This window comes from Strongylocentrotus purpuratus, unplaced genomic scaffold (assembly GCF_000002235.5).
Source record: "Strongylocentrotus purpuratus isolate Spur 01 unplaced genomic scaffold, Spur_5.0 spur5_scaffold_1, whole genome shotgun sequence".
Classification (NCBI taxonomy): domain Eukaryota; kingdom Metazoa; phylum Echinodermata; class Echinoidea; order Camarodonta; family Strongylocentrotidae; genus Strongylocentrotus; species Strongylocentrotus purpuratus.
The window spans coordinates 33678366-33705989 of record NW_022145594.1 but is presented as its reverse complement, the minus strand read 5'-3'; the positions used below and the strand labels follow the sequence as shown (position 1 = coordinate 33705989).

General features: G+C 35.8%; 1 protein-coding gene and 1 non-coding gene across 2 annotated transcripts; both read right to left on the bottom strand.

The window, feature by feature from the left end:
- Positions 1-25758, bottom strand: LOC100888462 (ABC transporter G family member 20). Its single transcript, XM_030978110.1, has 21 exons — positions 25563-25758; positions 18256-18401; positions 16324-16483; positions 15359-15513; positions 14887-14994; positions 13876-13969; positions 12718-12792; positions 11528-11587; positions 10617-10884; positions 10104-10200; positions 9170-9335; positions 8498-8601; positions 7686-7759; positions 6982-7031; positions 6275-6340; positions 5707-5777; positions 5019-5107; positions 4235-4338; positions 2983-3142; positions 2246-2350; positions 1-1761 (listed from the first exon to the last, which is right to left on the bottom strand). Exons 2-21 carry the CDS (start codon positions 18390-18392, stop codon positions 1655-1657), a joined length of 2250 nt encoding a protein of 749 aa, XP_030833970.1. The 5' UTR covers positions 18393-18401; positions 25563-25758; the 3' UTR covers positions 1-1654.
- TRNAA-AGC lies at positions 24208-24280 on the bottom strand. Its single transcript has one exon. It is a non-coding gene; the product is annotated as a tRNA-Ala (tRNA).
- Positions 25759-27624: the final 1866 nt, after the last annotated feature.

Here is a 27624-nt window from a genome sequence, read left to right as displayed (position 1 = left end):
ATTTACAAATGATCACAATTACCACGTAATCTATCAGGTGATCTGCAATATCTGCCCATTATGTCAAGAATAACAAGAATAACAAGAAATGGAATGTTCTGAAGACTTTAAATGTCTTAATAGTTGCCTATACATAATTCCAGCGAAGTAATACTGTAAATGACACGGATATACATGTATATAAAGTAAATAAGTATTCACATGAATGTACATTTCGGATGGAATAGTAAAGCAGTACTGATGATAGTGTTCAAGTCAATACGATTATATACACTGTTGCCGCATAAAGTTGAACTATTTCTTTCTTCTTCTAACCCGACCTCTTATCACGAAATGTTGGTGACAATAAGATTTATTCCTAATAGATAACATTTGTATGTTCTCAGAAATTTAAAGATCAATCTCTTTAACTCTTCGGATTAATCAATAAAGTATGATATAAATTATATCTATCTCAATTCAATTCAATTCAAGGTTTATTTCGAAAAACATAGAATACAATGGTGCGCATGCTGCAGCTAAAAAGCTGAAATGTATATGTTTAGAACTATCGAGGATACATATAAATAGAGAAGAATATCCATAGATAGAGACGAATATTCCCACGAACAATTCACGAAAAGAGGTAAGAAAAAAAATATTCAAACTTTAAAATCTTTATCAGTGACTTTTATATTTGAAACACGTTTTTCATCATATACACTTTGTCAATGGTTTATACGCGACCCTCTTCTCTTTCTTTGAATACATACAAGTTTAAATGCATGGAACAATATCACATCTTTGCGATTTTCCCTCCTAGTATGTGCCATGTCAGGCCTAATATATACGACTGACAAGCTTGTCATTATCTTTTGGGTGTTCCCAACACAAGCATTTACCTTCAGGGTTTTCGCCTCCTGCTTTTTTAAACTTATAAACCGTATTGTTCTATTTGTTTTTGTTTACTATATTATAGTCAATGAGAAGGAAATAAATTTGAATTTCCATTCACTGCAATTCAAAGACAGGCCCAATACTCCCATCATATTCATTGGTCATTCTTGGCAGTTTTATCTCCATGTAAGCCTATCTATCGTCTGATTTTAGAAATGCTGATACTGCGAGGAGTAAAAGTGACTTTGGCGAGTTTTCATGGTAATATTTATATATATTTACGCCCAATATTTACAGGGATCTCTAGATCTGTATAACATCATGCTTGAAAACGTGAGTGATGAAGACAACTTTGGCAATTAAATTCTGTTGGTAGCCTGTCCATGTCGGCTTGTTCATCTCCTGAGTTTATGTTTGTAATTTACACACATCAATTCCATGGGTCTATATACAGATGTAACATCAGGGTTAATAAGGAGGTGAGTCGTTGGTCAAATTATGTCGATATTCTACCCTGAGTAACCTTATGTTCATGATCTTGGTCCCGTTGCATAAACATTACCATTGATGGTAACTTTGCCATCAATGGTATTTTTCATGGAATACTTGATTTTGATTGGCTGTTGAGCAATGTTACCATGGTAGTTACCATAGTTTCCATTAATGGTAAGTTTTATGCAACAGGTCCCTTATCTTCTAAAAGTATCAGGCTAGTAGTATCGGGCTAGTTGGTGATCTAATCAGGCTGATTGTCCATGGTCGATACTTCCAATATGATCTATCTTCTGATATGTAGTATCAGGGCTGAGAGTGCGAGTGGTATCAGCCACCAAGCTGTGGTGATGACGTAACCAATCCATACTTCAAAGTGATCCACGCCCCAACCTAAATAAAGAACGAAAGAAGTGAATATTATATGTCAGTAAAGGTAGCTTGAAAAATATAATATTTTTTTACACAAAGGCAGTACCACCAGCAATATATGTTTTTACGTAGTTGTTGCTGTTGATGTAGTAGTAGTCGTAATTGCACTTAATAAATAGTCGTATTGGGATTGGAAGAAGTATACTTTAGTATTGGAAGTAGAAGTAGTAGTATATATAGTAGTAGTAGTAGTAGTAGTAGTAGTAGAAGACTTAGTAGTAGGATGAGGAGAAGGAATATGACGTAGAGAGAGGTCGATTAAAATTGAGATTAAAAAAGAGACTGCTAAAGGTCGAGGGAAAAAAAAGGCAAACCAAAGACAAAGAGATGGAGGAGCGAGATTATGTCCAAAAGAAGCGAACAGCGTGAGAAGGTAAAGGGTAAGTGTTAAGGTAACAGGAAGGCAAGAAGGAAATAGTGTGTTTTTTTTATTTATAAATCTCACCTTTGCTCATTACTGCACGTAGTGCCTCAGCGGCGTATGTTTGAGGAAGAGCCAGAGCAATGTAATAAAGCGGATACGGAATAGCTTGTATTGGCCAGATGATGCCTGAAATAAAAGCAGAAACGACAATAACATTTTGTTAATAAGAAAGAGGTTTAAGTAATGAAAAATATATGCTATATACACTAGCGGATCAAGATTTTGAAATAGCGGGGGCGCTATAGTAATTAATGTCACGATTGGACCTAATGTACCGAGAGAAAGGCACCACTGGTCAGTTGGGTTACTTTGCTGTATAATTGCCGACGTCTCTTCCCCGAATTTCAAATTTCTTCTCAAATTTTAACTCTAAAATTGTACTGATATATACTGATTATGTATTGTGCCCCCATTTGTCACTATTTACAATATGTAGTTAATTGCAATTTCGTAGATAAAAAGTATTATATGAAATAAACGCAGAAATAAAATCGCCGCCGTAGTTGATGGCTGACGGTTTCCCAAATTTCGTTGAGACAACAAGTCATGATACACCTAACTAGGCGTTGTGGTGTGCGCCTGTAACCAAGCTAACAATGTAAGATACAAACTGACTCAGCCGAGGACGCAGTTTCGAAACTGAGTCAAGTCTTTCGGATGTTGAGGTTTAAAGGTCGGTCCCGAGACGTAAATAATCATATTTAATTGATACACGTCTGTAAAAATCCAATACAAACCACACACACACGAATACTCACCACTTAGTAACAAGATGGGATAGAAAGAACCAAGGGCTGCCTGAACAGCACCAGCCTCCGTGTCACAGACGGATGATATCAAGAGACCGAATGACATTCCACACAATCCTTGAAGCATGCACATTAATACAATCAGAAATATGTTGCCTTCATTCGTCATCTAGCATTTGAAGAAAAAATACAATACTTCTTATAAATATTTATATTTCAATTTGACCCTTTCATTTAATTTAATTTCATTTTGATTTTTTAATTTCCAACAAAATACAATACATGATAACGAATACAATGCAAAATGTATACAAAACAGAATTACATTGTTTTGTAATAAACAAATCTTAACAGTGATTTATACATTTGAGGAAGACAAAAAATGGAATTATAAATTTAACTGCATTTATATTTTGAGGAAATGGAGAGGTCATGTACTGTTTGTAATAGCTTTTATTTGAAACTATTCGAAATCCTAATTCTCGAAGACATTGAATTAACAAAAAAATCATCATTTTTCTCTGGTCCATAAATTAGTTTAAATTCGCGAAAGTATGGAAATAATACTTCTAACTTCTCTCTCATAATTTGGAGGTCAATTGAGATGAAAGTTATAAGATAAATTATATTTTCATTTTCATTCATCTATGAACAACTTTTATACATCTATATATCAATCGGCGTCAGTTACTTGTCTATGCATCTATTCATTTATTCATCTATACGTATTGTTTCCTGGAGTTGTCATTTCTTTCCTGCAATCTTTCATAGAACATTTCACTAGTAAGATAAAGACACTTTATACGTTACATATCATTTATCATACGTTACATATTATTTATCATACGCTACATACTCTTTATCATACGTTATATACTATCTATCATACGTTACATATTATCTATCATAGGTTACATAATATTAATCATATGTTACATACTATTTATCATATGTTACATACTATCCATCATATGTTACATATTATCTATCATACGTTACATATTATCTATCATAGGTTACATACTATTTATCATATGTTACATACTATTTATCATATGTTACATACTATCCATCATATGTTACATATTATCTATCATACGTTACATACTATCCATCATATGTTACATATTATCTATCACATGTTACATATTATCTATCATATGTTAAATATCATACATGATATTATGTTATACATTATATACTATATGTCATACATTATACATTAATGTTTTATTTTATATAATATATTATAAAATCTTACCTTAAACACTTGGAAAGTGAAGAGAAGAACGACTGCTATTTGTACTGAGATGACAAGGAACTGGGTTGAAACATGAGCGATCGTGACCTCGCAGGTACTCACACCTAAGCAAAGACAAAAAACAGAAGCAATGAAATACTAAACGTGGGGAGAGAAAGATGAAGAGATTTATACAAATTAAGAGTATATGAAACAAAATCATGCAGGAATATTACGAAAATGAAGGGATTTAGACCTGCATGAAATGAAAACAAAACAAAAAATATCAACGAATAGTATCGATCTTGCACCCTTTTATAGATCCTTAAACAAATAATTGTGGTCAATATCTAACAAGAGTTTAATTTCAATTTGTTATACGCGTTTCATCATTCCTGAATTCCGATATCTACATATTCATGTGCTAGCCTTAAAGGGGAAACCAACCCTTGTAATAAGTAGATTTGTATGAAATCAGAAATATAATAGAAAAAGAGTGGCAAAATTTAGAAATGAATCGGACCAATAGTAAGGAGGTTATGAATGTTTGATATATGAGATCACTATAAGGACGTGGATAGCTCTCCCATTTGCCGTGTACAAAAATATCCCTAATTTCTGTTTTTCTTGTATTCCTTCTCCCTCAGGGCACTACTCAAAACATATTATAGATAGCATATAATTATAGGTCCTCTAAAAAGAATAGACCCTCCTGAGCCAGTGCTTGTTTTCTGCTTTCGTAGTTGTCTATTTGGGTTGGATTTCCCTAAATTTACAGCAAAAAAAAAAGAGCCTCAATACTCACCAGCAACCCATATTCTATCCATCAATCCTTCCTTCCTCTCCACGACAAAGGTAACCGAAGTCAAACCCACGGCCAAGAAGAATATGATACTGTCAAGAAAAGTTAATCATGATCAATAAAAGATCAATAAAATTAATAATAATAAAACAAATCATTGGCTGATCACAAGAAGGACGTTAGAGCCATGTATCAGCTATGGCAGTCGACGAATTAACAAATATAATCTTCTTAAGAGAACTAAGTCCTGGATATCTTAGTTTTGTTTTCCTTTATCCCATCAAAGGATATATTAGGTATACATATTTAACATTTAAAGATACACTGGTACAAATCAAACTTACATTAATCTTCTTAAAGATTTAATATGAAGCTGAACAAAATTAAAAGACGGAATATAGTGAAGACGAAAAAACGTTTCTAACCAATCATACTAGCATAACAAAATAAGTTCTAAATTGTATTGATTTTGTTCAAGCGTTCTGTGTTTCAAATGACATATTTGCTTTTTAAGTTTGATTTACACGTGTATCTTTACATGGGTTTGTTGGTTTTATGGAGATAGAATACGTAACCTAATGTTATAATATGTTAAGGCTTAGCTCATCACTTTTAAGATATGGCGTCATTATATTATAATAGATAACTTTATGAGTCTAATTAATCACTCTCCTGTTATTTCTATCGTTACCTGATAATGACACCCGCCACCATAAACTGTGTAAAGCTTGCATCAAGGCTACCATAGATAGGTTCGACAAACTATTAGAGGAAAAAAATATCAGTCATGTCAAAACGCGCATTACAACGCAATCTTTGTCTTCACTTCATCCAAAAAGCATGTCATTTTTGTTGCTAAGAGAGAACTTTACTGAAAATAAAGAATAAAAGAGTAGATAAAGATCTACTGAAGATTTTAGCCATACGAGTATCCTTGTTTCAAAGGGTTTTTAATTAACGCTACTCTTTTGCTCAAAATTCGATTTCATGGTCCTGCTCATACTATAAAAGAAAAGTGTAAATATTTTGTTAGATGTGTTCGTCCCATTTTCTTTTGTTCTTCGTTCGACATCGTTTCTCCAGTCATAATAGTGCTTTTCCACTCACTTAACTCTACGTATAACGATGATAAGAACAATGTCAAATACCTGGAATTTCGAAAGTATCATATAAAAATCATCTTTTTATTGATTCATAAACCGACAATGGAACTCAATCAGCCCGACCCGCTGATAATGACGCCATATCGAGATACTTACTACGACTGGGACCTGTGCCTGCGCAGGGTTGATTCCATATTTTTTCAAAGTCAACGCGATAAAGCTCTGAATGACAAAGGAAAAATTAGAAAAAATAAAAATGTTCAACATGATATCAGATTTTCATGGGCAATTTCAATACCAATACGTCATCAGTTTCTTCATTTTCACACATTTCATAAAATAAACAAGGCTATTGAAATTTCTTCATGTTTTTTTTTCTTCTCGAAAGTCGTTGCGATCGAGTTGTTTTTAGTCACCGTTATCTTAAAAATACAGCTGACCAAACGTGTACGCATATGAATGAACAGATGGCAACAAGCAGTGAGTTCTAGATCCCCCCCCCCCCCCAAAAAAAAAAACCCGCTCTTGATGGTTGCGAGTTTAACCACTTTTTGTTTGGATTTTGATGACGATTGTGATGTAAGATAATTTACATTATTCAGGAATATATCCTCTAAAGGACCGGTATTTCTATTAGCTACCGATTCATTCAAACTAGTAAAGTGCACAACTTTTTTTTTCTTCCCTTGCAACCCTGAGTTGAGCATCATAACGATGAACAGATGATTGAGGAAATATTATTCTAGGGTCCATTTTTAAAGTAATCTTATACTCATGATATTCATATTTCCTCCTGAATTTATGCTAAAATTAGAGCCAATAGATTACTAGTAGTTGATTTAACGATGAATTGCCCAACTTACATTATAGGCTTCTAATATCGTGGTCTGGAGGGTAATGGCAATTTGTTGATCTGCGGAAGAAAAAATTGAAAGTATCAACTATGTATCTCCTTCATGAATCATTCTGTACCTTCTCAAAAAATTCACACAAAAACAAACAGCCGTCTTTTACTCCTGTGACACCCCTCCCCTTGCATTGTTTGCTGACACCCCCTTTTACTGTTTTTTTGATATTCATATGCCCATCCCCCCTCCCAAAATGAACAACGAGCATAATCATTCTTCATCATGTTTAAGGTTTTATTTATTTATTTATTTATTTCTAATCTTTTGACAGGGTAGCCCATTCACCAACAAGTAGTGGTCTTCCATGGGGCCCTGAATGAACATATTTACATCGTTTATAACATTTATACAGAACAGTTACAAAAACAATACATAATAATAAATGGAAAGCAATATTAAGAATAATCAAACATCGGGGAATAGAGAGATGGGGAACAGAGAGATAGATGGACGGACAGAACGAGAGGGAGAGGTCTTAGGAGGGGGGTGGAGCGGGGAGAGGAAATATTTGTAGAGGGGAGGATAGATAGTGGGACTAAAAGTCACCAATTTGACTAATACATTACTGAAATTAGTTCCTTATTTACTTAGTTAGATTGTTAGATGGTTAGTTACTTAATTAATGAAGTAACTTAATTAGTGAAACACGAAGAACTTACTTGTTGCGTCTAATGTCACCTTAAGGCTACTTCCATCCAAAGTTGCATTGTCTATTATTCCATCAGTCGTAAATCTAAATTTGACATTAGATAGCGTAAGAAAATTAATAAACAACGTATATCTTGGTATTTTCTTGGTATGAAAACTAACAACGTCTATGTATTGGATTTTTACATATTATTACGAAATACAGACACTAATGGGCGGAGAGGAAGCTACATTAATTATTCGTCTTGAGGGGAAAGAACCTTTGATAACGGAGGGTTCATCTTGTTATGTGCATTCGATTGAATCTTGTGACTGTTTTGCCCACAGTAAAAACAAAAAATGTTTAACAAACAAAAATTCAAAATAAGAAAACCGGAAAATGCAATATTAAAATAATGACATATTGAAAACCTGCTTTTCGTATAATGGTGCATGTAACTTGTCATTCAATCCTATCTTCAATTAATCATTCTTTCAAATATATATTTATCTACATTTTCAGTAATTTCATAAAAATCACTAGCTGACTGGAGGCTACAAGTAGTTTTATTAACACACTGAATCATAATTCTTTATTTTCTAAATTTTTATTTCTATCGTCCTTCTGTTCATCACTATTTTTATGAGCCTCAAATTTTGATTTCGAAGCTGTTCTACACTTTCAAAAGGAGGAATATAAAACCTCCAACATACTATTTAAAAACAGCCAGGGTAATAATAATGGAGCGCCGGGAGAAGCAATGTGTCAGACAAGAGCACTATACAAGAATCCACTATTATTATTATTATTAATAATAATAAATAGCCGATTTAATATTCTCACCTTTTGATCATGAAAGCGGTATAATTGGCAGGTATTTCTATGATGCCGAAGTATCTACCTTCTCTGATATTATCCAAGGCTTCATCCATCGTTGCAACCGGTTTCTGTTGTCAACAATTTTGAAAAAGAATGGATAAAGTTAACCGAAATAGCAAAATATCACAGGTGAAGGCAAGTCAATCGGAAGCATATTTTGCATCAAATTTGTATCATGTTATATCTTTATAATAAATACACACATAAGGTTAACTAAATTATTCATATCCTTGCCAAGTCTCGGAATTGTGTACGTATGTTAACAAAATGGATTTGACTCGATTTACGTTTCTTAAAATTGTGAAGTATTAAAGCTTACATCTAAACGTTTTCAACTAAAACCCAAATCAGTCCACCTTTAATTCTTGAGTAACGAAAAACACACACATAACAAACCTACAAGGGGTAGGAATAATTCAGTTGTTAACCATTATGTGTATATACAGTCAAACGTGATTTAGCGACCACCTGTCTACAAAGACCACATTTTTGTTCCCTTGAAAACGGTTCTTCATTGAAACATGAACTAAAGGAACCTGTACATAAAGACCGCCCATCTATAAAGACGGTTTTTCTTGTGTTTCCCTTGGGCGGTCGCTGTAGACAGGTTTGACTGTATCATGTAATATACCCTACCTGTATGATGATGTCGTCGGGTAACTGTTGGAGGAAGGCGTCGCTGAGATTGGGCGGGATCTCGTTGTTGACCACGGCTACAGGTAGATTCATAGGGGTGCCCCCGATGGCCAGGTAGAAGAGACTGACTTCGATGATTGGAACCATGAAGTAGAAGGCGGTCAACCTTGATCGGAGAGAGATGGAATTCGAATTCGATTGAAACAGAGTGAATTCTTTACAAGCTATGCTTTTCTATAGGTTCCTGCACATTTCACAGTTTTTTGCTTTTCTTGTCTGGGTTGCCTTTTAATGATAATAGTTATCAAGAACATTTGATGATATGTAACTTTGTAGACTGATTAATTTGTCAATTACTATAATCTTTTTTGAAAAAATTATGAAATAATTCTGTTAATGTTTATTTTGTTATCTGTAATGAATCTGCATGTGAAATGTGAAACCAATAAACTCAAACTCAAATCCAAATTATTGTTAGAGGAAAATGATAATTGTAATTTATGACGATGATGATGCTGATGATAGTAATCAGTCCGATAGGCTTTTCAGACATGAATTAAATTATCATAACTTTGTAATAAAGACGACTTCTCAATTCTGAGATTGACATAGGCTTCATAGTAATAATAATAACAATAAGCTAGATTGATATAGCGCTTAATACAAAATATCTTTTCTAAAAGCACCTTGCAGATATTATCACCCCGGTCATCGGATTCATTCATTCACGCACAATGTGCACATCTCCACTCCCTGGAGTGTATTCCTACCATATAGTCATATTGAGGGCAGATGGAAATTAATACACAAATGCTTTTGCCATCCTGCCAGGTCACCATTTCTCTCTTGGGTATGGAGCAACACATGTAGATTGATGCCTTGTCAAATTATATTAGGGGCCACCTGGATCCGGTGAGCAGCGGGTTAAACTTACCCTGGATTCCTGCACAGTTTGACTATGTCTTTCACGAACAACGCCCACATACTCATCAAGCTGGGTAGGAAATGATGCAACTTCCAAGGTATTTTATCTGAAATGAAATAATGTTGACGATGAATATTTAATGTCAGAACTCTATTCCTTCCCATTAATGAGAATGATTAACTGCACACATTCGTAACATAAAATAATATGTAATTGATTTTTACATATTGTACACTGGTTTACAAATGAAAATATAATTGTGAAAGTTAGCAACAAAAAAACGCCATTAAATACGTTACAATAGAAGAATTTTATTACAATTTCGCTTTCTATACGAATCGTACAATTCTATTACTGGATGAGTGATTTCAAGCTCAATGTTCCTGATCTGTTCAAATCCTAGGTTAGCATCCAGTCACCTTCCTCTTTCTTCTTTCAACTAAATTGAATGTGTATTAGAGAGAGTTGGCCTAATTCGGCACTGAGAGAATAAATGTGCGACATGGTTTAGATTCTAATTACCGTATTGGTATTTCGGGATGCCAGACTTGGTTCCGGCTCGAGATCTACATATGACGTCATCGTCGTGGTCAGACTTAGGAGTATTGTCCACTTGATTGAACGTCGGGTTGGTGTACGAGTGAGAGTGACCATTCGCCATCCCGTTGGGCGTCCCGTTCGGCAGCAGGAGGCTGGTCTTCTCCGTCGGTAGGGTTGTCTCGACCTGGGAATCAACGTCGATGTCAATTGCAACCTGGGAATCCACACCGATGTCGATTGCAACGTTCTCCTGAAATTCGAAACAAGAAATATGTTGAGGTGATGCAAGGTTGGATCCAGGATTCCATAGGAAAAAAAAGGTCAAATTCTGACAACGCCTCCCCCAAGAAAAAAAGGGGGGTTTCACGGTGCCCTACTTTCCAGATGCCTGTTTGGTATAAGATTTGAAGAGGGGGCACAAGATAGCAATGAGGGGACCACTTTTTTGTGTGTGTACTTGAGGTAACCTTAAGGTTTAAAAGGAGGTGTGGTAGATTGTGCTCACTCCCTTAATCCGCCTCTAGGGCTGTCGTGTTTTTCGTTGGAGAGCTAGAGTCCAATGATGAAGATAATCATTATGATAGTTTGTAGGATTCAAGAATAAAGCGATTGTCTAACTACCTTAGCATAACTTGTACAATGCATGTATACGTATCTAATCAAACCAAAGATTGATTAGTTGGTCTGATTTGATGCTCTAATTTTTACCGAAAAGTATTTGTATGCTTGTACGTAAGCAGCCCAGGGACCAACACGGCTTTAAGATCTAGCCTAGGGGCTTGATAATGATGACAGATTCTCAACGAATCTACTTGGTTTGGAACCAGGTACCTCCCGGTTACGAGACCACTTCTTGGGCCATTGCACATCTATACAGCACATCATCTACTTACGTTTGATCCCGTCTCCTTAGAGTCGGCCATGCACAGCTTCAGAAAGATGCCTTCAAGAGTCTGGACGAGAAAAGGAAGAGAAGAAAAGGGGTATTTCATGTTAAAAAATATCTAGAATGATGTGTTGGATGGGCAAAATGAGGAATGAATGCTCGATCAGTGCAGTTTGTTGTACCATTAGTAACTCGAAACCTCTGATCACACCGGCAATAAGGTTAGGCTGACCAGGGCCCTGTTTCATAAAACTTGATATCAATAACAAGTTACAAGCTACTGTTATAAGCTACTGAAATCATGGCATCTGATTGGCTGAGAGCAAACTTTTCATAGAAATTTGGCATTTGTTATAGATTTAAAAAAAATGAAACAGGGCCCAGGTTCTAGTAACGTAGGACCACTGGGGAGTTGGGATGGACCACTTACTACCAGCAACATATGCAGAAGTAAGATCTACCGCGGTATTCAACATTGTGACACTCGAGTTTCTGCTCCCGTAGATATACATGAGAAGTTGGTTGCTTATGTAGTGGTGCGCTCATGGATTTGCATCTTGATTCGGGGACAGTCATACGTCACAATGGCTCCTAAAATGTGAATTCGTCATGAGAGAACTCAACGGGAATGAACACATGAGCAAATTAGGAGTGGCTATCTTTTGAATTGGACCGCTGTTAAAACCATCATCAAATTGACACATAAGTTCCCAGTCTTCACAGACACGTTTGATTATAAATAATTTCGGTATCATTATTCTAATCTAGCTCAAATGGAACTCATGACAATTATTTCGCTAAATACGTAACTTTCCTCTATTTTATTTATTTCAATTTCAATTCTATTTCTGTTTCCTACAAAACGTTACAAATCAATCACAACCATTTCCAAAAATTAAGGAATACATATTGGAAACAGAGTGGTCTAAAAAGCAATACTTGTACAATAATATTGTGGACACCTCAACAAAAGTTAGGAATAATGAGTAATTAAATTAAGAAATTCGTAACTACAAAAAGGAATTAGAAAATAGGAAAAAAAGGGGATGCAAACAGACATTTATCGTAAATTATACTAAGTACTCCATAAATTGTTAGTATTATCTGTGTGAACAACTAATGACCAATGTATGCAGTGTTTCTTGTTAACACATTAGATATTGGTACATCAGTACTTAGTGAGTTTGTATTTCTTACCGGCAGATTGTGCACCTCCAACAGAGATTGTGGAGAATCCTCGGACAGGATCTTACCATTCCTCATCAGTCCAACCTAATAATAAAAAAAAATCAAAAGGAGAATTAAACAAATGAATAAACACAATTTGTTGAAGACATATATGTTGGTTAAAGAGCGCTCCATGAAAATATGGGAATTTCGGATTTGTGTCATGTTGCCAGAAGAGATGGCCGAGAACTCGTTGGAAGGATAACATTAAAAATATATGAGGGAACTTAATCTGCGCTGGTTAAAACGGGGAACAGAGAAGAGTGGGGACGGAGGATTCGGGCAACCAACCCCTGCTAAGTGATAATGGTTCATTGAATAGTAGTAGCCGGGAAGAGATGTATCACTGAGAACTCAGATTAGGAGCGCAATGTTAGGAGCATCGACAGAGGGATTCATTTCCTCTTTTTACATGTTTTTGTATCTAAAATCAGTCGTATATATGTTTATTCAAATTTATTTAACTGAGATCAACTTCCAATAACAATATATCAATCCATTATGTTTTAATTTGACAGTCATAATAAACATGTATCGGAGTACAGATTAGCTAACATATTCAAGCACAAAATATGATTACGATTCTAATATAAACAAATCAGAATCCACCAAACTTGGATTTATATTTCTGATTTGTTAAATTCGAGATAAAGCATTGATTGTCAAGAGGGTGTCCTGTGGTAAATCACCAGATAAAAATAAAACTCAGGGCCCTGTCTTACAAAGAGTTGCGATTGATCCAAATCATTTGCAAGTCCCTTAAATCAATCGCAAGTGTGCAATCTCCTATCTCTTATGTACATAATTGCGATTGATTTTAACTCTTTGTAATACAGGTCCCGGGTCTGTAGATAACAGTTTAAAGGCACACTGTCCTACTTGTAGCTACTTGCTCCCTCTATGTAGAAAACTTCCCCAATCGGTGCCTGTTGGTCCCCCATGATCCTCTTTTTCTTATGTTAAATGAGAGCAGAGTTAATGAGATAGCCACCTGTCACAGTGACCTCGCTGGCTTGCTGGATGGTCTAATCCCTTCTGCCTGAAGTAGTAAAGTCTGCCTTTAAAAGAAGTCCGAGATTGTAAAATGACAACTGTATGGATTTCAAAACTAAGTAGAATTGTTCTCACCACATCAGCATTTCTTGCCTCCTCTATGTAATGTGTTGTCAGGATGATTGTGGTGTTCTGCTCTATGGAAAACTTCAGCAGGTAGTCCCATATCCTTTAAACAGAGAACATGATTCAGTATTGATATGAAATCCACTCATGCTCTCATATATATGTTTTTTTAATATATATATATATATATATATATATATATATATATATCAGATCTGCTTAAAAGTATCGGCTTGCGTGGTGATGGAAATATACAGTAGGCTACCGTAATCTTTATTTCTTGAGTGTGTGAAGTCCTGAAAAGAGCTTTTGGTAATTTTTCTTGAGCTTATAGTTCTAAGGAGAGGATGGGTGGTAGGAGGGGCTCAACGTTTCGAACAGGTTGACTATCCGTCGTCAGGAGTGTCCTTTTCAGGAAGGACTACACACACTCAAGAAAAAAATATTACTGACAGTCCTTTTCAGGACTCCCTAATCCTCCTGCCTCTCACATGGTGCAACCGTAAGCCTACTGTTTTAAAATCAAAGCTGGGTTGTAAATGCAGTCAAAGGTTTTGTATAACATCAGATAAAAGAGATAATAATCCATAATGTATAAAATACAAAATAGTCAAGTATATTTGAGGATTCACTGTAAATAAACTTATTTAAAATATATTCAAATGTATACATGTTTATCCATATAGCGACGGGCCGTTACATGTACATTAACCTAATATATATTATTGTATCTCACTCGTCAGAATGCGAATTGCAAACATGAATATTTGCTATATCGGACAAACAAAATGGCGTGCCCGACCTTAGACATTGGAAGAGTACAATCATTCGTAAAAGGTAAATTAAATAATTTCGTAACGAGGAACTGAAAGACTTTTGCAACTGATTTCAGTATACGTTTCGATAATGGCGTATTACGAAACAGTCAAATAGTCAATCTCCAAAATTATCCAAAAAAAGTTTTGGAATGATGAGTATAGCATAACCATGGTGACACATGAGACATGGATGGTATCTTACTTCTGTCTGAGCAATGGATCGACTCCAACCGTTGGTTCATCTAAGATGAGCAGTTCAGGAGATTGGATCAAGGCAACCGCGAAGGATACTCGCCTCTTCTGTCCACCACTAAAAATATATATTTAAAAAAATATATATAAAAAAACGTTGCCATCACTTATGACGGATTCATTAAACATTGACAGGAAAACTGATTGAAAGAGAAGCAGTAGGAGATAGTGCATCTAATACATGGATAAGTCCATGCATTGGGCTGACAGGTAAAAGAAGTAACGTCAAATTACAAAGAACCAGATAAAGAAATAGATGGAAAGCCTTGATAGCCAATGTCTGAAACAGACAAGACACCTTGCAAGCAAGCAAGAAAGAAACGCTACGACATCGAGATGCACGAAGCATAAAACCGTCGGACAACTGAAAGGGGTGACTGGGTACAAATAGAAGTTGGACCAACCAAAAGTCTAGAACTTACCTAAGTTGGCCCACAGTCCTGCCTTTATCTGGGAGGTTTAGAAGGTCCATGAGGAAGTCGATTCTTATGTTGGTCTCCTTCCGACTCATCTTATGGACAGTGGCGAAGTAGACCAAGGTTTCCTTGATAGAGAACTCATTGTAGAGGGCGATCTCCTACATTTTTTTTCAAAAAGGAGCAAGAGAGCAGACCCAAGATGTGATGCTTTTATCGTTGTATTTACATTAAGCTTCCAAACGTACATTTATGTCGCATGGTGTTCTTACGGAAGAGACCGATTTACTAACATATTCTAACTATATGCATACTTTTTAAACAAATGTTGCTCTTGACAACCTGTAGGCATACCGACATAGCATAGCGACAAATTAATGCAGACTGGATTCCAAGTATTGTAGTTCATTCATTGGAAACAGGTTTATGAAATACCTCGTCACTAGGTTCCCAGGAAAGAAACATCCATATATTTGAATATGTTAGTAAATCGGTCTATAGCGGATGTTCCTTAACTTTAAGCAATAGGGGCTTTTAGATTTGCACGTCGACATAGTGGACTGTTACGTGTGACGTCCTTTTAATGCACTGTGACGTCCGTTTAAGGAACTGCCAGTGCCTTAAAAGGACGTCACACGTAGCAGTCCGCTATGTTGACGTGCAAATCTAAAAGCCCCTGATATTGAGGATTGAATGCTAGGTTCAACCATCAACCTATTACGAACGGACTTTTAACAACCGAAGCAAGTGCATGGTTTAAAATCAATTAAAAGGAAAGGGATAACGGTGGGAAAGGAGAGATTTATAACGTGTTGGAATCATATCGTTGACGAGATGGAGTTATAAACTATATGCTACATTGTGAAACATGGAAATAACGGAAACGACCTACACATATCACGTAAACAAATTTGTTTTGTTCCCTCATTGTAAAGTGAAATTAATCTCAGTCGAGACATAATAATAAATACCTGAGGCATGTATCCGACCCGAGATCCTGGTATGCCGTGACCTCGGGTCAAAGGTGGTCGTCCAAGGGTCAAGACGAGGCCCGAATCGAAGCTGAGTCTTCCCAGTACGCAGCGGAGGAGGGTGGTCTTACCGCATCCACTGGGTCCCAACAAACCATAGCTGAGAGGAAAACAAATGAAACACAGCATTAAATATGTTCAGCCACTCTGCGCTAGTTTGGCATGAAGGGAGTAGATCTCATAACATCCGCTCTCAATTAACATAAGAAAAGAGGATCATGGGGGACCGATGATCACCGATTAGGCATTGTTTGCTATATAGAGGGCGCAAGTCAAGTAGTGCAGTGGGGCTTTCAAACAAATCAGGGAAAAACAAAACAAACATTAACGATTCATATAATAGCAAGCCTATACTGAAAATCGCACTGAAAAGAACATATAGCAAGATACATATTGGTATTTTCCCAGTTTTGTCTTTCGCTTCTCAGTAATCTTTTTGAAGGATTAGCTATAGAAATAAAAATTCTAAATCCACTTTTTGTGATATATTAGAAATATTTTCAGATAATAAATGATCAACAATAATGTATGTGAGTCGCATTCTGACTATCGAAATTATACTCATGTATCACAGGTGAATGAAGTTATTTGTAACATGGCACTTAACAAAAATTTATGCATTGAATATGATTACATAACTATGACGTTCTTCAGAATGGTATCATCGTTGATGTCATTATTGGATCATCATCTGATTAACAAGTATTTAAAATCGCATTGTTATGTTTTTTTTTCTTGTGGCCGCACGTCACCAGCACGAGGACATTCAAATGCATAAAGTTGTCATCCAAAAGTCGAATGTATACTGGACGTATCCAAAACCAATGCAGAGCACTGTCGTGTTTTGCGTACATGTTCGTGTTTGCATTTGAGGCAGTAGTGAGGATTCTGCTTTTCAGTATTACGTAATCTTTCAGTGCCACTTCAGCTTCTTTGTATCACGTTCGTTTGCTCAGCAAATTATCATGGGATCAGAAGAATGATCTTCTTTATTTCATTCCCTTTCTTACTTGCTATTTCATTTTCTCTTCTGCATAACAATAATAATACAAATTTTAATAGTGGGTTTTTGCCTAGCGATCATGTCTGCCAGATTGCCACAATAACCGAGAACATTTACTGCTGTTGTTTGTAATGGCAGCTCAAAAAGCATCAAACATTTCCAATTCCGAAGTTTTACTTTAGTTAGTCCTTTTGTGTCGTTTACCCACTAAATTTCACATGTGTTTCTGTTCAGAATTAATAATAATACTAATAAAAGAAAACATTATAATTATTTGAGAAGAAACAGGGGGCTGAACATCATACTTTGTATTGTTTCTATTGAATTACATACATTTATCCTGGCAATATTCTTCGTGTTTTAAATATTCAAATTTTCCTACAGTTTGAAGCTAATTGCAATTTCAAAACCCTGTTGTAATGCCCTAAGAAATATTATTCTATCATGTAAAATCTATTGACACGGTCGCATATTTCAATATTGCGGTTAACACACACAACACAAACGCACATAGTTTGCAAAAATCAGTCAATTGAAGGAGGCAGACTTATTATCTAATGTTGATTTCTTTTGAAGTATTTGCGATGGCTTTCAATTGAGATCAGATAAAACCAAACCACATCGGATCAAATCAACATGAAATTTAAATGATTTGAAATATGAATTGATGTCACATTTAAATTCTAAAACAAAAGCAAAGGATAATGAAAAACGGTTAAAAGCTTCGACTGATATGTCAAAATAATTGTATGTGTATATTTGTCATTATGAACGTTATAGATATGTTAAATAAAGCTCCCTGAAAGGTTTTTAAACAAATAAAAATAAATCAACATAAAATCAAATGGAACCAGTGATGTCTAGCTTACATTTTTCCTTTTGGGACCCTCATGGCGAGGTTCTGGAGTACTTGGATCTTGGACTTTCCTCGTCCATAGTGCTTGCAGATGTCGTAGCATTCGATGGCCTGCTTGCCGACATCCTCCGGTACGTTCATCATCATCATGAAAGAATCCTATACAAACAGATGAAATAAGGGAATATGAGAAAGTACAACAAATTAACTAAATTGAATCATGTAAATGGTGGTGGTGAGATAATGACAATGGGGATATAAATAATGATACTACTACTCCTCCTCCTACTACTACTCCTACTCCTACTCCTACTAGTACTACTACTACTACTACTACTACTCCTACTACTACTACTACTATACTCCTACTACTACTGCCACATGTATCATGATAATAATGATGGTGGTGATGAAAGAATAATGATAATATAACTACTGTTACTTCTTTTTACTCTCTCGTGTAGCCTATCATAATAATTATAATGATGATGGCGATGTTGATGATGATGATATGATGATGATTATGATGATGATAATGATGGTGAGGAAACAATAATGATACTATCACTACTGCTACTACTTGTATTACAACTATCATGTATCGAGCACAATCATGAAGACTCTTGACTCGATCATACAAGAGGTCCCAAGTTTGATTATTGGCCAGTGCTTCCATCCTTGGAAAAGGTGTTCCACATAGTCTCCCTCGACCAAGGTGTTTTTAATACTAAACAATGCTGAGATAAAAACGATTGTAGTTCCCGTTGGAAGAGCAGTATTAATACTGATGTGGCTATTCACGGGAAATAAAACCCATATGAAATTAAAATATGACATTTTAAAGACACAAGTGAGGAAAGAAAAACAGTGGAAATATCAACTCATGAAAACAAACCATTAAGTCGAAGACAGCTTTTTAAAAGCAGACTAATTTGCACTTGCGCTTGCCGCTCAAAATCACCGGAAAAAGTTGATTGCGTCCTAGACGTTCACAACATATACGAGAAGACAGCTTGGCTCCGTGGATAGAGCGATGGTTTTAGAAACGGCAGGTTCCGGATTCAAATCCACGTCAGAGCGTTTTTAGTTACTGTAGGTGTCTGCAGTATCAAATGGCCTTTGGATATGACTTAATGCTGAATGTCCCTTACAAATGCAGCCTTCGTGCACGTATATACATGTACATACCCTCTCAGCATTCAAAAAAATAAGCAACCTAGCAACCAATATACGTCATGGCCTGGACGGAGAAAAACTTTTGTTATGTGATGTCCAGTTAAAAGGTACAGAAAGAATACCGATTGTGTAGCTTTGACGCATTTACCTAAAGGATTCCGCACCCCATTGTTACGAAACATCATGAATATCATGAAGGCGTCCATGCACTGCATTATGACTCAAGTCTATTTTCAGTAACAACCAGTAACGGTAGGGAGCTGGCTAAACGGTAATCTGATATTTACTTAGTGCGACAGTTGCTCCTATCGTTTTTTCGTCAAAGATATACAGTGGTGAAGTGTGACGTCATTAATAAATCTATTTTTAGATTTTCTCAATGTTTTCTTCATTTTCCGAAAGAGCATATAACACTGAGTTCCTATAGGAAATATATTTATTCAGATGGTCATATCTCAGCCAATACTTAACATTAGTATTCATTTGGTTTTCGACATTGGGTCATTATTTTTGATGCTCTTCCGGAAAATGAAGAAAAAATCGAGAAATTCTAAAAACATATTTGTATGACGTCACAGCTTCGGTACTCTATAGGGTTAAGGTTAGGGTTGAAAGTTGGTTTTTGGTTTGGTTTTGGTAAGGTATAATGCCGGGTCAAGGTTGAAGTTAAGAATTCGGTTAGTAAAGATTGTCGCCCGAGCAAATGTCGATGGGTTTTTAGATTAGGGTTAGGGTTAGGTTGAGAGTTAGGGTTTAATTATAGGGTTAGGGTTAGGGTTAGGAATAAAGCTGGGTCCAGGGGAGCAATGGTCTCTCGCCCGATCAAAGGTTTCAGGTTCGGTTGGGGCTCGGGTAAAGTGTAGTTTGGGATCGGGGTTGAAGTTCAGAACGGTTAATTAGTGTTAGACATATAGCGCGGAGCAATTATGAAAGGAGCAAGTGTCTTATAATCGACTAAATCAGCCTTTTGCATAAACTCCAATTTCCCCTTTAGGTCAAGGTCGTGCGATTACATTGTGAAATGAACTGTCAAGAAAAATGAATGGTTGATTATGTCGTATACAGAGGAATTATTATTTTATTTAAGTTTTCGGAATCATGAAAATTAGCAGAAGTTCACTCAATCTTGCTGGAAATCTAAATTCACTGCACCCAGAAATGGATATAGTTATAATCGTCGACCTTATTATAAATCTGTCATATAAATTACTATACAAATTCGTCGGTTCATAATAACGCCAACGGATATGTGACTGCACACATGATGAAAGTTTGGTCCAAAATCTTCAGCTATTTCTCATCACATTCCGAATACGTGGGCACTTGAAAAACAGTCTCCAAACGGTCCAAACTATCATAAAACTAATGAGAAAGCCCAGAAATACGTATCAAAGGGGGCGCTGGCATCATGGGTGGGGGGGGGGGGGTGGGTCTGGTTTTACAAGTTTGAATTAATAGGGCCATCGATTTGGTTGAGGTCCTATCATCTCGTTTCATCTTTCCCTTTCCTTTTTTGTCCTGCCTCATTTCCTCCCGTTTTTCGCCATTCAACCATGTGTGTTTCTGGTTGTGTGTGTGTGTGGGGGGGGGGGAGGGGAAAGGGGGGGGGGCTTGTACCCCCGTGTCCCTGTACCTACACCGCCGATCTATAGTGTGTCTAAGCTTAGGAAACATAGAGATATTGTTAATACACTTTTAAAAAAAATGAAAAACAGGAAGCATGGAATGGTAACAGAAATATATAGCAGATAATGGTGTAATGCTCTATTCACGATTAATCCAAGGGTTGAGGGTTCGAATTCCATCCATGCACGATTAACGTCCTTTGGCGAGACATTTATCCGCATCTGCCACTCTCCACCCAGGTGTAAATGAGTACCTGCCAACGGTTGAGGTATTAATAATCGTAAGGCCTGCAGGAAAAGCAGTATTCATACTGATGTGGCTAAAACGGGGTAAATAGGTCCAAATTATTATTAAGCCCTCACCATTACCATGTACCATCGTTCTATTTGAGGACACACCCAATATGCAATCTGATTATTGTCTGTAATCCGGTACTTAACATGAGATTATCATTCCAAAGGCCCGTCCTACATCTACTACACCTACAAATTAACCCCAAAATCAACCATCTCATTTAAGAATATAGAATTTTGCCGTTAATGTGATGTAATATATTCCTAATTTTGTTTAGTACGAGTTTGAGAGCTTTCCGCCCTCCACCCCCCCCCCAAATGGAATGATTAAAAAAAAATCTTCCATTTTTATTTTAAAGAAAGCAAAGTCAAAACGAATGAACTTTATGTCCAGATTTTTGGTGAAATATGAGCCAATTATTTCTTTTAAATATGCTAATTCAATCTTGCAGTTTGTTGATTTCTCTCGTCGTTCTCTTTCATTTTTATTTCGGTTTCTCCGTCCTTCCCCTTTTACTTCCGTTATCACCATCGTCATTACAATCTCTCTCTCTCACTCTCTCGTTCGCCCGTTACTCTCTCTCTCTCTCTCTCTCTCTCTCTCTCTCTCTCTTTCTCTCTCTATCTTTAACGTCTTTCCCCATCCTTCCCCTTCATATTTGATTCTGCTCTCAAGCTATACTAATACCAGGCATGCCAGTGATCATATTCCTCAACATTCTACTTATCTGCGACGGAGTAGTAAATGATTAAAAGCTTTTTTGTTTCTTTTTATTCTATTCTCAGGGTAAGTAAACAAGCCTATCGTATTGAACCTGGCCTACTAACCTGATTATCTATATCGTCAATTTATTGTTTAACCTTGTATTAACAATACTATCATTCGGTAGATCATTGTTTTGTGGGGTTTTTTCCCGGTGAGATTACAAGTCACATGACTAGTAAGCCGGTCACGTGCTTGCATCATTGCGCAATACATTTGGCAAGAGGCACCTTTTGATACAATGCTTGGACAGCGTATTGGCACGTGCGTGAGGGTCAAGAGAGAAAAGATTTGCCTACTATTATCATTCAATTTTTTCTTTTTTCATAATTGACTCGTTGAAAAAGTACAATTCCATGTTAGGTAAGAAATTTGCATGGAAATGATAGAAAATACGAAAAATTCCTAGGGGTGTTTCAATATTTAAACGGGGTCAATTATCCTTGACTAGCTTTTGATATCTGTTGGCTCTATTTACCAAATGTGTATTCATTGTCACGCTGAAATACAATATATCTGAAATCTTGATAATAAATGAAAGGAATAAATGAATCAATTAAAAAAATGATTTCAGATTCCTTTAAAACTAAATAGGTTTACTTTTTAAGAGTAGCTTAAACGTCAGCGAGGAGGAGCTTTGACTTGGTCAAGAAACATTATCATTTTATTTCTTTCTATTACATTGCATTCACGATTTCCTTCCAAAAATAATAACCTAATTTAAATGATAACGGAACCCCCCCCCCTTATAAATAACCATTAAAACTGCTAGCGTAAGCAAATATCATCAATCATAATATTGTGATTCATATTGAAAAAAGTTCGCGGACCAAACTCCATAACCAAAAGTTTGTTTGCGTTGACACAGAGCCAGACAATTTCAACAACTATGAAAGATAATGCTATTGATTTTGCAGATCTATATGATCTTTAAGTGCTATCTATATTTGTTGTGATATATCGAGAATAGCTGACAAACAAAGGAACAATTATGTCTCTTAATTGGCTCTTAATCCAGGGTCGAGGGTTCGAATCCCAGCCCGGCACTAACGTCCTTTAGCAAGATAGGAATCTGATAGGAATTTGTCACTCTCCACCCAGGTGTAAATGGGTACCTGGCAATCGCTGGGGTAATGATAATTGCAGGGTTCTGAACAGCATTGAAGATGATGAGGCTTCCCTGGGTTAACATTATTATCATTATTATTATTTAATTAAGGATCATCAAATTCTGCTGGGTTGCATCAGAATAGAATAGGAACCTTTCAGTAGCGTGGGGGGAGGGGGTGTCTGTGCTCTTTCGCACCTCCCCCGATTATCTACAGAAATAATCTCCTTTTACTATTTTTTGGCAGATAAACATATCATACTTGTTTTCAGTTTAATACGAGTATCTCTAACATAATTATCACAAGAGATATGAAAAATCTCAGTAAGTAATCTTATTTGATAAAGCGACAATCTTTCGTTAACAGAGTGAGGAAATAATCTTGTTAATTTAAAATCGTGATAATATAATTGTGAAGAGAAGAATAATGGAATTTGAGCTCTTGTGATTTTTGGCATTTAACATTTTTGCTTGTCTCCATACGGGTCTTCATCTCTCTCTTCTTAACAAATGTTATTTTTCTTTCTTTTCATTCTCCAAATCCTCCTATCATTTGCCTTTTTCTAAATTCGCATACAACATGTATATCATTCCTTCTTATATCTGTGTTCTTTGCTCTATAAATACAGTCTATTCTCAGATATAATATAACTATATTACTTTGCACGGAGTCTAAATGTGGGCAGTTTTGTTTTGACATTCGAGGTATGCATATTTTTTTTCTCTCAAACACAGTTTATAAAACTGAAGATATGGCGTATATATTCAATACTGAATGAACGCCATTAAACTATTACCAACAACAACAATAACATCTCTCTCACATTCTCCCCCCCCCTCTTTCTCTCTCTTTCTCTAGTTTATTGATAATGATATTTGTGATAACAGTAAGCTAGTTTAATCATAATAATAATAATAATAACAAAGGTGCTTAAAAAGCGCTTACTACTGAAGTCGATCTCTAAGCGCTATAAAAGTAATGGAAAAATTTCAATTTCTTGGAGGACCCGGGCATCGATCCCGGTACCTCTCGCATGCTAAGCGAGCGCTCTACCATCTGAGCTAGCCCCCCGGTCGCACTCAATGCCAATAACAAAAGTTATTTCACCCGCTTTAAATGCCAAATAAAAATAATAATGCCAGAGAGCCAAGAGTTCAAGCGAAATATTTTACATTTAATTACCCTAAAAGTATATTTTGTCATGAAAATTTGCCAGTTGTGATATAAGAGATTTTGATGGAGCTCTTTTGATGCGCAAATATGAAATGACGGTTGCACCAATATTTGTAGATTTTAAACAGATTCTCGGGGAGGAGGGGGAGGGGCTGCAAAAAATATGAAGTGTTAAGATGATGATCGGACTCTAAATGGTCGTTACATAGATCATACCTTCATGCTTAGAGCAAGCAACCTCCATTTTAATGTCGCTGACTGGGGGAATGGATATGTTTCGAAAATGCTCCTAGTGCACTTTGAAAAAAACAACTTTTCATATTTTTTATGATTTTAATGAAACAAAACAGAATTTAAAAAAATACAAATAAATAAATAGTCAGTCAAAATTCAGAGTAACACAATACATAAAATAAGACAGAAAGATTATCAGAGCGTCAAACGTAACAAACGTAACATAATAAAATATAAATATAGCAGGAATGCAAGCAGCCACAAAGGAAGTTATATTTCAAACCTCCATTTACAAAAATGAGTTTCTAGTTTTTAAATTGTTTTTGTATAAAAGAAGATTTCATTTAAGACATACTTCTGCGAAGATTTCCTTCAAAATGACTTGTGTTTGAAGACACATGTTGATAAAAAATATTTAATTTGGGTTTTCTGTTCATGTTCGCAGAAAACCTAAATGTTGTATTCTTTCATCAATATTCGACTTCAAACACATTTGTTTTGAAAATCATTGCAGAGATGTGCCTTAAATGACATCCTCTTTCACATTATGATACAATTTAAGTGAAATTTCGCCATCAAATTGTTGGGGCTCCCAACACTTTAGAGTGGTTTTAAGTTGAAAGGTGGACTACTCATCATGTTTTTCTCTGATGATTCGTGCAGAAACAAACCAACTCGCGTCTGGGAGAATCATGTAGATCAACGTAAAAATACTGATGTTAAATGCGTAAATGTAAAGTTCAAAATTCCAAATGTAAAATGAAATGTAAAATGGAAATTCAATATAATGTAAAAAGTAAAAGCGATATGACACACATGACTAAAATCATACAATACACAATGTTGTGGACGATTTCATGAATATTAATTGTACAATGACATTTAGGTAGTCTGTAATTATCAAAAGCGTTGTTAAAAGACATTTTGAAATATAAAGTTCGCTTACCCTACTTGAACACAAATGCTTCGATGGAGAGTATACAAAATCCTACACCAATGACCAGAATGATGCATTAACAGTTAAAGCAAACGCAGTCCACCGCGTCCACAATGTTGTAATCTTCTTTACCAAGAGTTTCAGATTAATAACGTATTTCTGAGATTTTTTCTGGGGTAAGTTCTTACTAAATAAACCTCTTGTGGTTTATCACATACCTCGTTCTCACTGCTCAGATTTTCTTTTTAATTCTCGGATTTTTATAATTTCGCACCAAGTTTTGCGCTGTTAGTCTTCTTTCTTATCGTGTTGCGCACGAATTGATTTTTAGTCCTGGGGGCCGGTTACACATTAACAATAGTATCGCTCTAAGTCTTGCTCTGTTACATTGACCCGATAATGATAGCCACCTGATAACGATCAGAATACAAGAATGAGCATTTACCATCGGTTCGTTTAGATTTCATATATAATTGTTGTTGTTGGTTGTATTTTAGGCGTTCAGTCGAATTTGACTATTTACGCCTAGTCTGGTTCATTACTTATAGATGTAATTATAGTAATAGTTATATTTATACTTATTTATAAATTAGCCATAGTTTGATAATGTTTAAGTTATCCTTTTTATACTTAAAGTTAAGTTATAGTTATATTTATAGTAAGTTATAGTTTTAGATGTAGCTTTTGTTATTGTTAAAGTTATAGTTAAAGTTTTGTCATAGTTATTATCATCGTCATCTGTGGTATGTGACCAACCCCTAAACGTAATGTTTGCAGGTATATTTCACAACATTTCAGGCAGTGTGAACAATGTCGAGGGAACGACGCCAAAACAAGCAAAAAATGTGAAAAGTGTGTTCACCCCATCTACTTGACGTGAAGCAGTTTTGCGGACAAAAAGTTTGTCGAACTTAATCGTTAATAAAAAAAGTTTGTTCAACCCAAACAAAGTAAACCTGTTTGCAAACACCGACAGATAACTGAACAAAAGGCGTGAGTCTTCTTTCCATCTTTGTCAAGCAGCTTGAAAGCTTCATACTTTCCGTAAAATGGATATTGTACAACAGTCCTCGTGCATATTTTGTGTAAAAATTATGACGTCCCATACGGACACAAAAAAAAATTGATAAAGAAATAAACATATATATACACACGCACATACACACCCCCGCTACCCCACTGTATATTCACAAACGTGTACATGTACATGTTTATACATGTATATGTAATATATAATTCCACGGGAGTTGCCAAAGCCATTTTGTATAGCTTATTTCCTTACACCCACACACACACACCCACACATTCTCTCTCCCTCTCCTTTCTCTCCCTTTCTCCCTCTCCACCATCTCTCTCTCTCTCCCTGTCTACTATCTCTCTCGTTTTCGCTATCCACCATGTTCTCTTTCTTTTACTCTCTCTATCTCTTTCTCGCTCTTTCGATCTCTCCCTCTCATAATATCATTATCTATATTTCACCTCCATTCTCTCTGTATTTGTTTTCCTCTCCACCATCTACCTCTCCTCTCATTCCCCTTTTCAAATCAAATCAAAATCAAATCCATTCTCTTTTTCTTGATATCATGTTTTTATCTCTTCCAAGTTATGCTGATAACATTCACGAATACGAACACTTCCACGAGCCTGGTATAATTACATGTATAGAGGGCAGATATCCTTTTAAGGAGAAATTGAAATATCTAGCACAGACTAATGTTATTAAGAATTTTAATCAAAAAATAAAGAAATACATATTTTAATGCAGACAGTAGCTAGCCTGACTAGAATTATATTTTAAAAAAAATAAATAAAAAAAAAAATAAAAAAAAAAAAAATCGTCATCCAAAAGAGGCCTAAACAGCATGGGGGAGGGATGATATTAAAGCCATTTGACATACAAATTATTTTCACAACGACCCCCCCCCCCCCCCCCCCCCCATGGCATGGGAAACATTGTTGATTGTATGACTAAATTACCACTGGCTTTCAGGAGGACACCCCTTACAGTTATACTTGTTTTTATATTCATATTTCCGGGTAAAAATAGTGTACTAAATATTCCTGGTTTTAA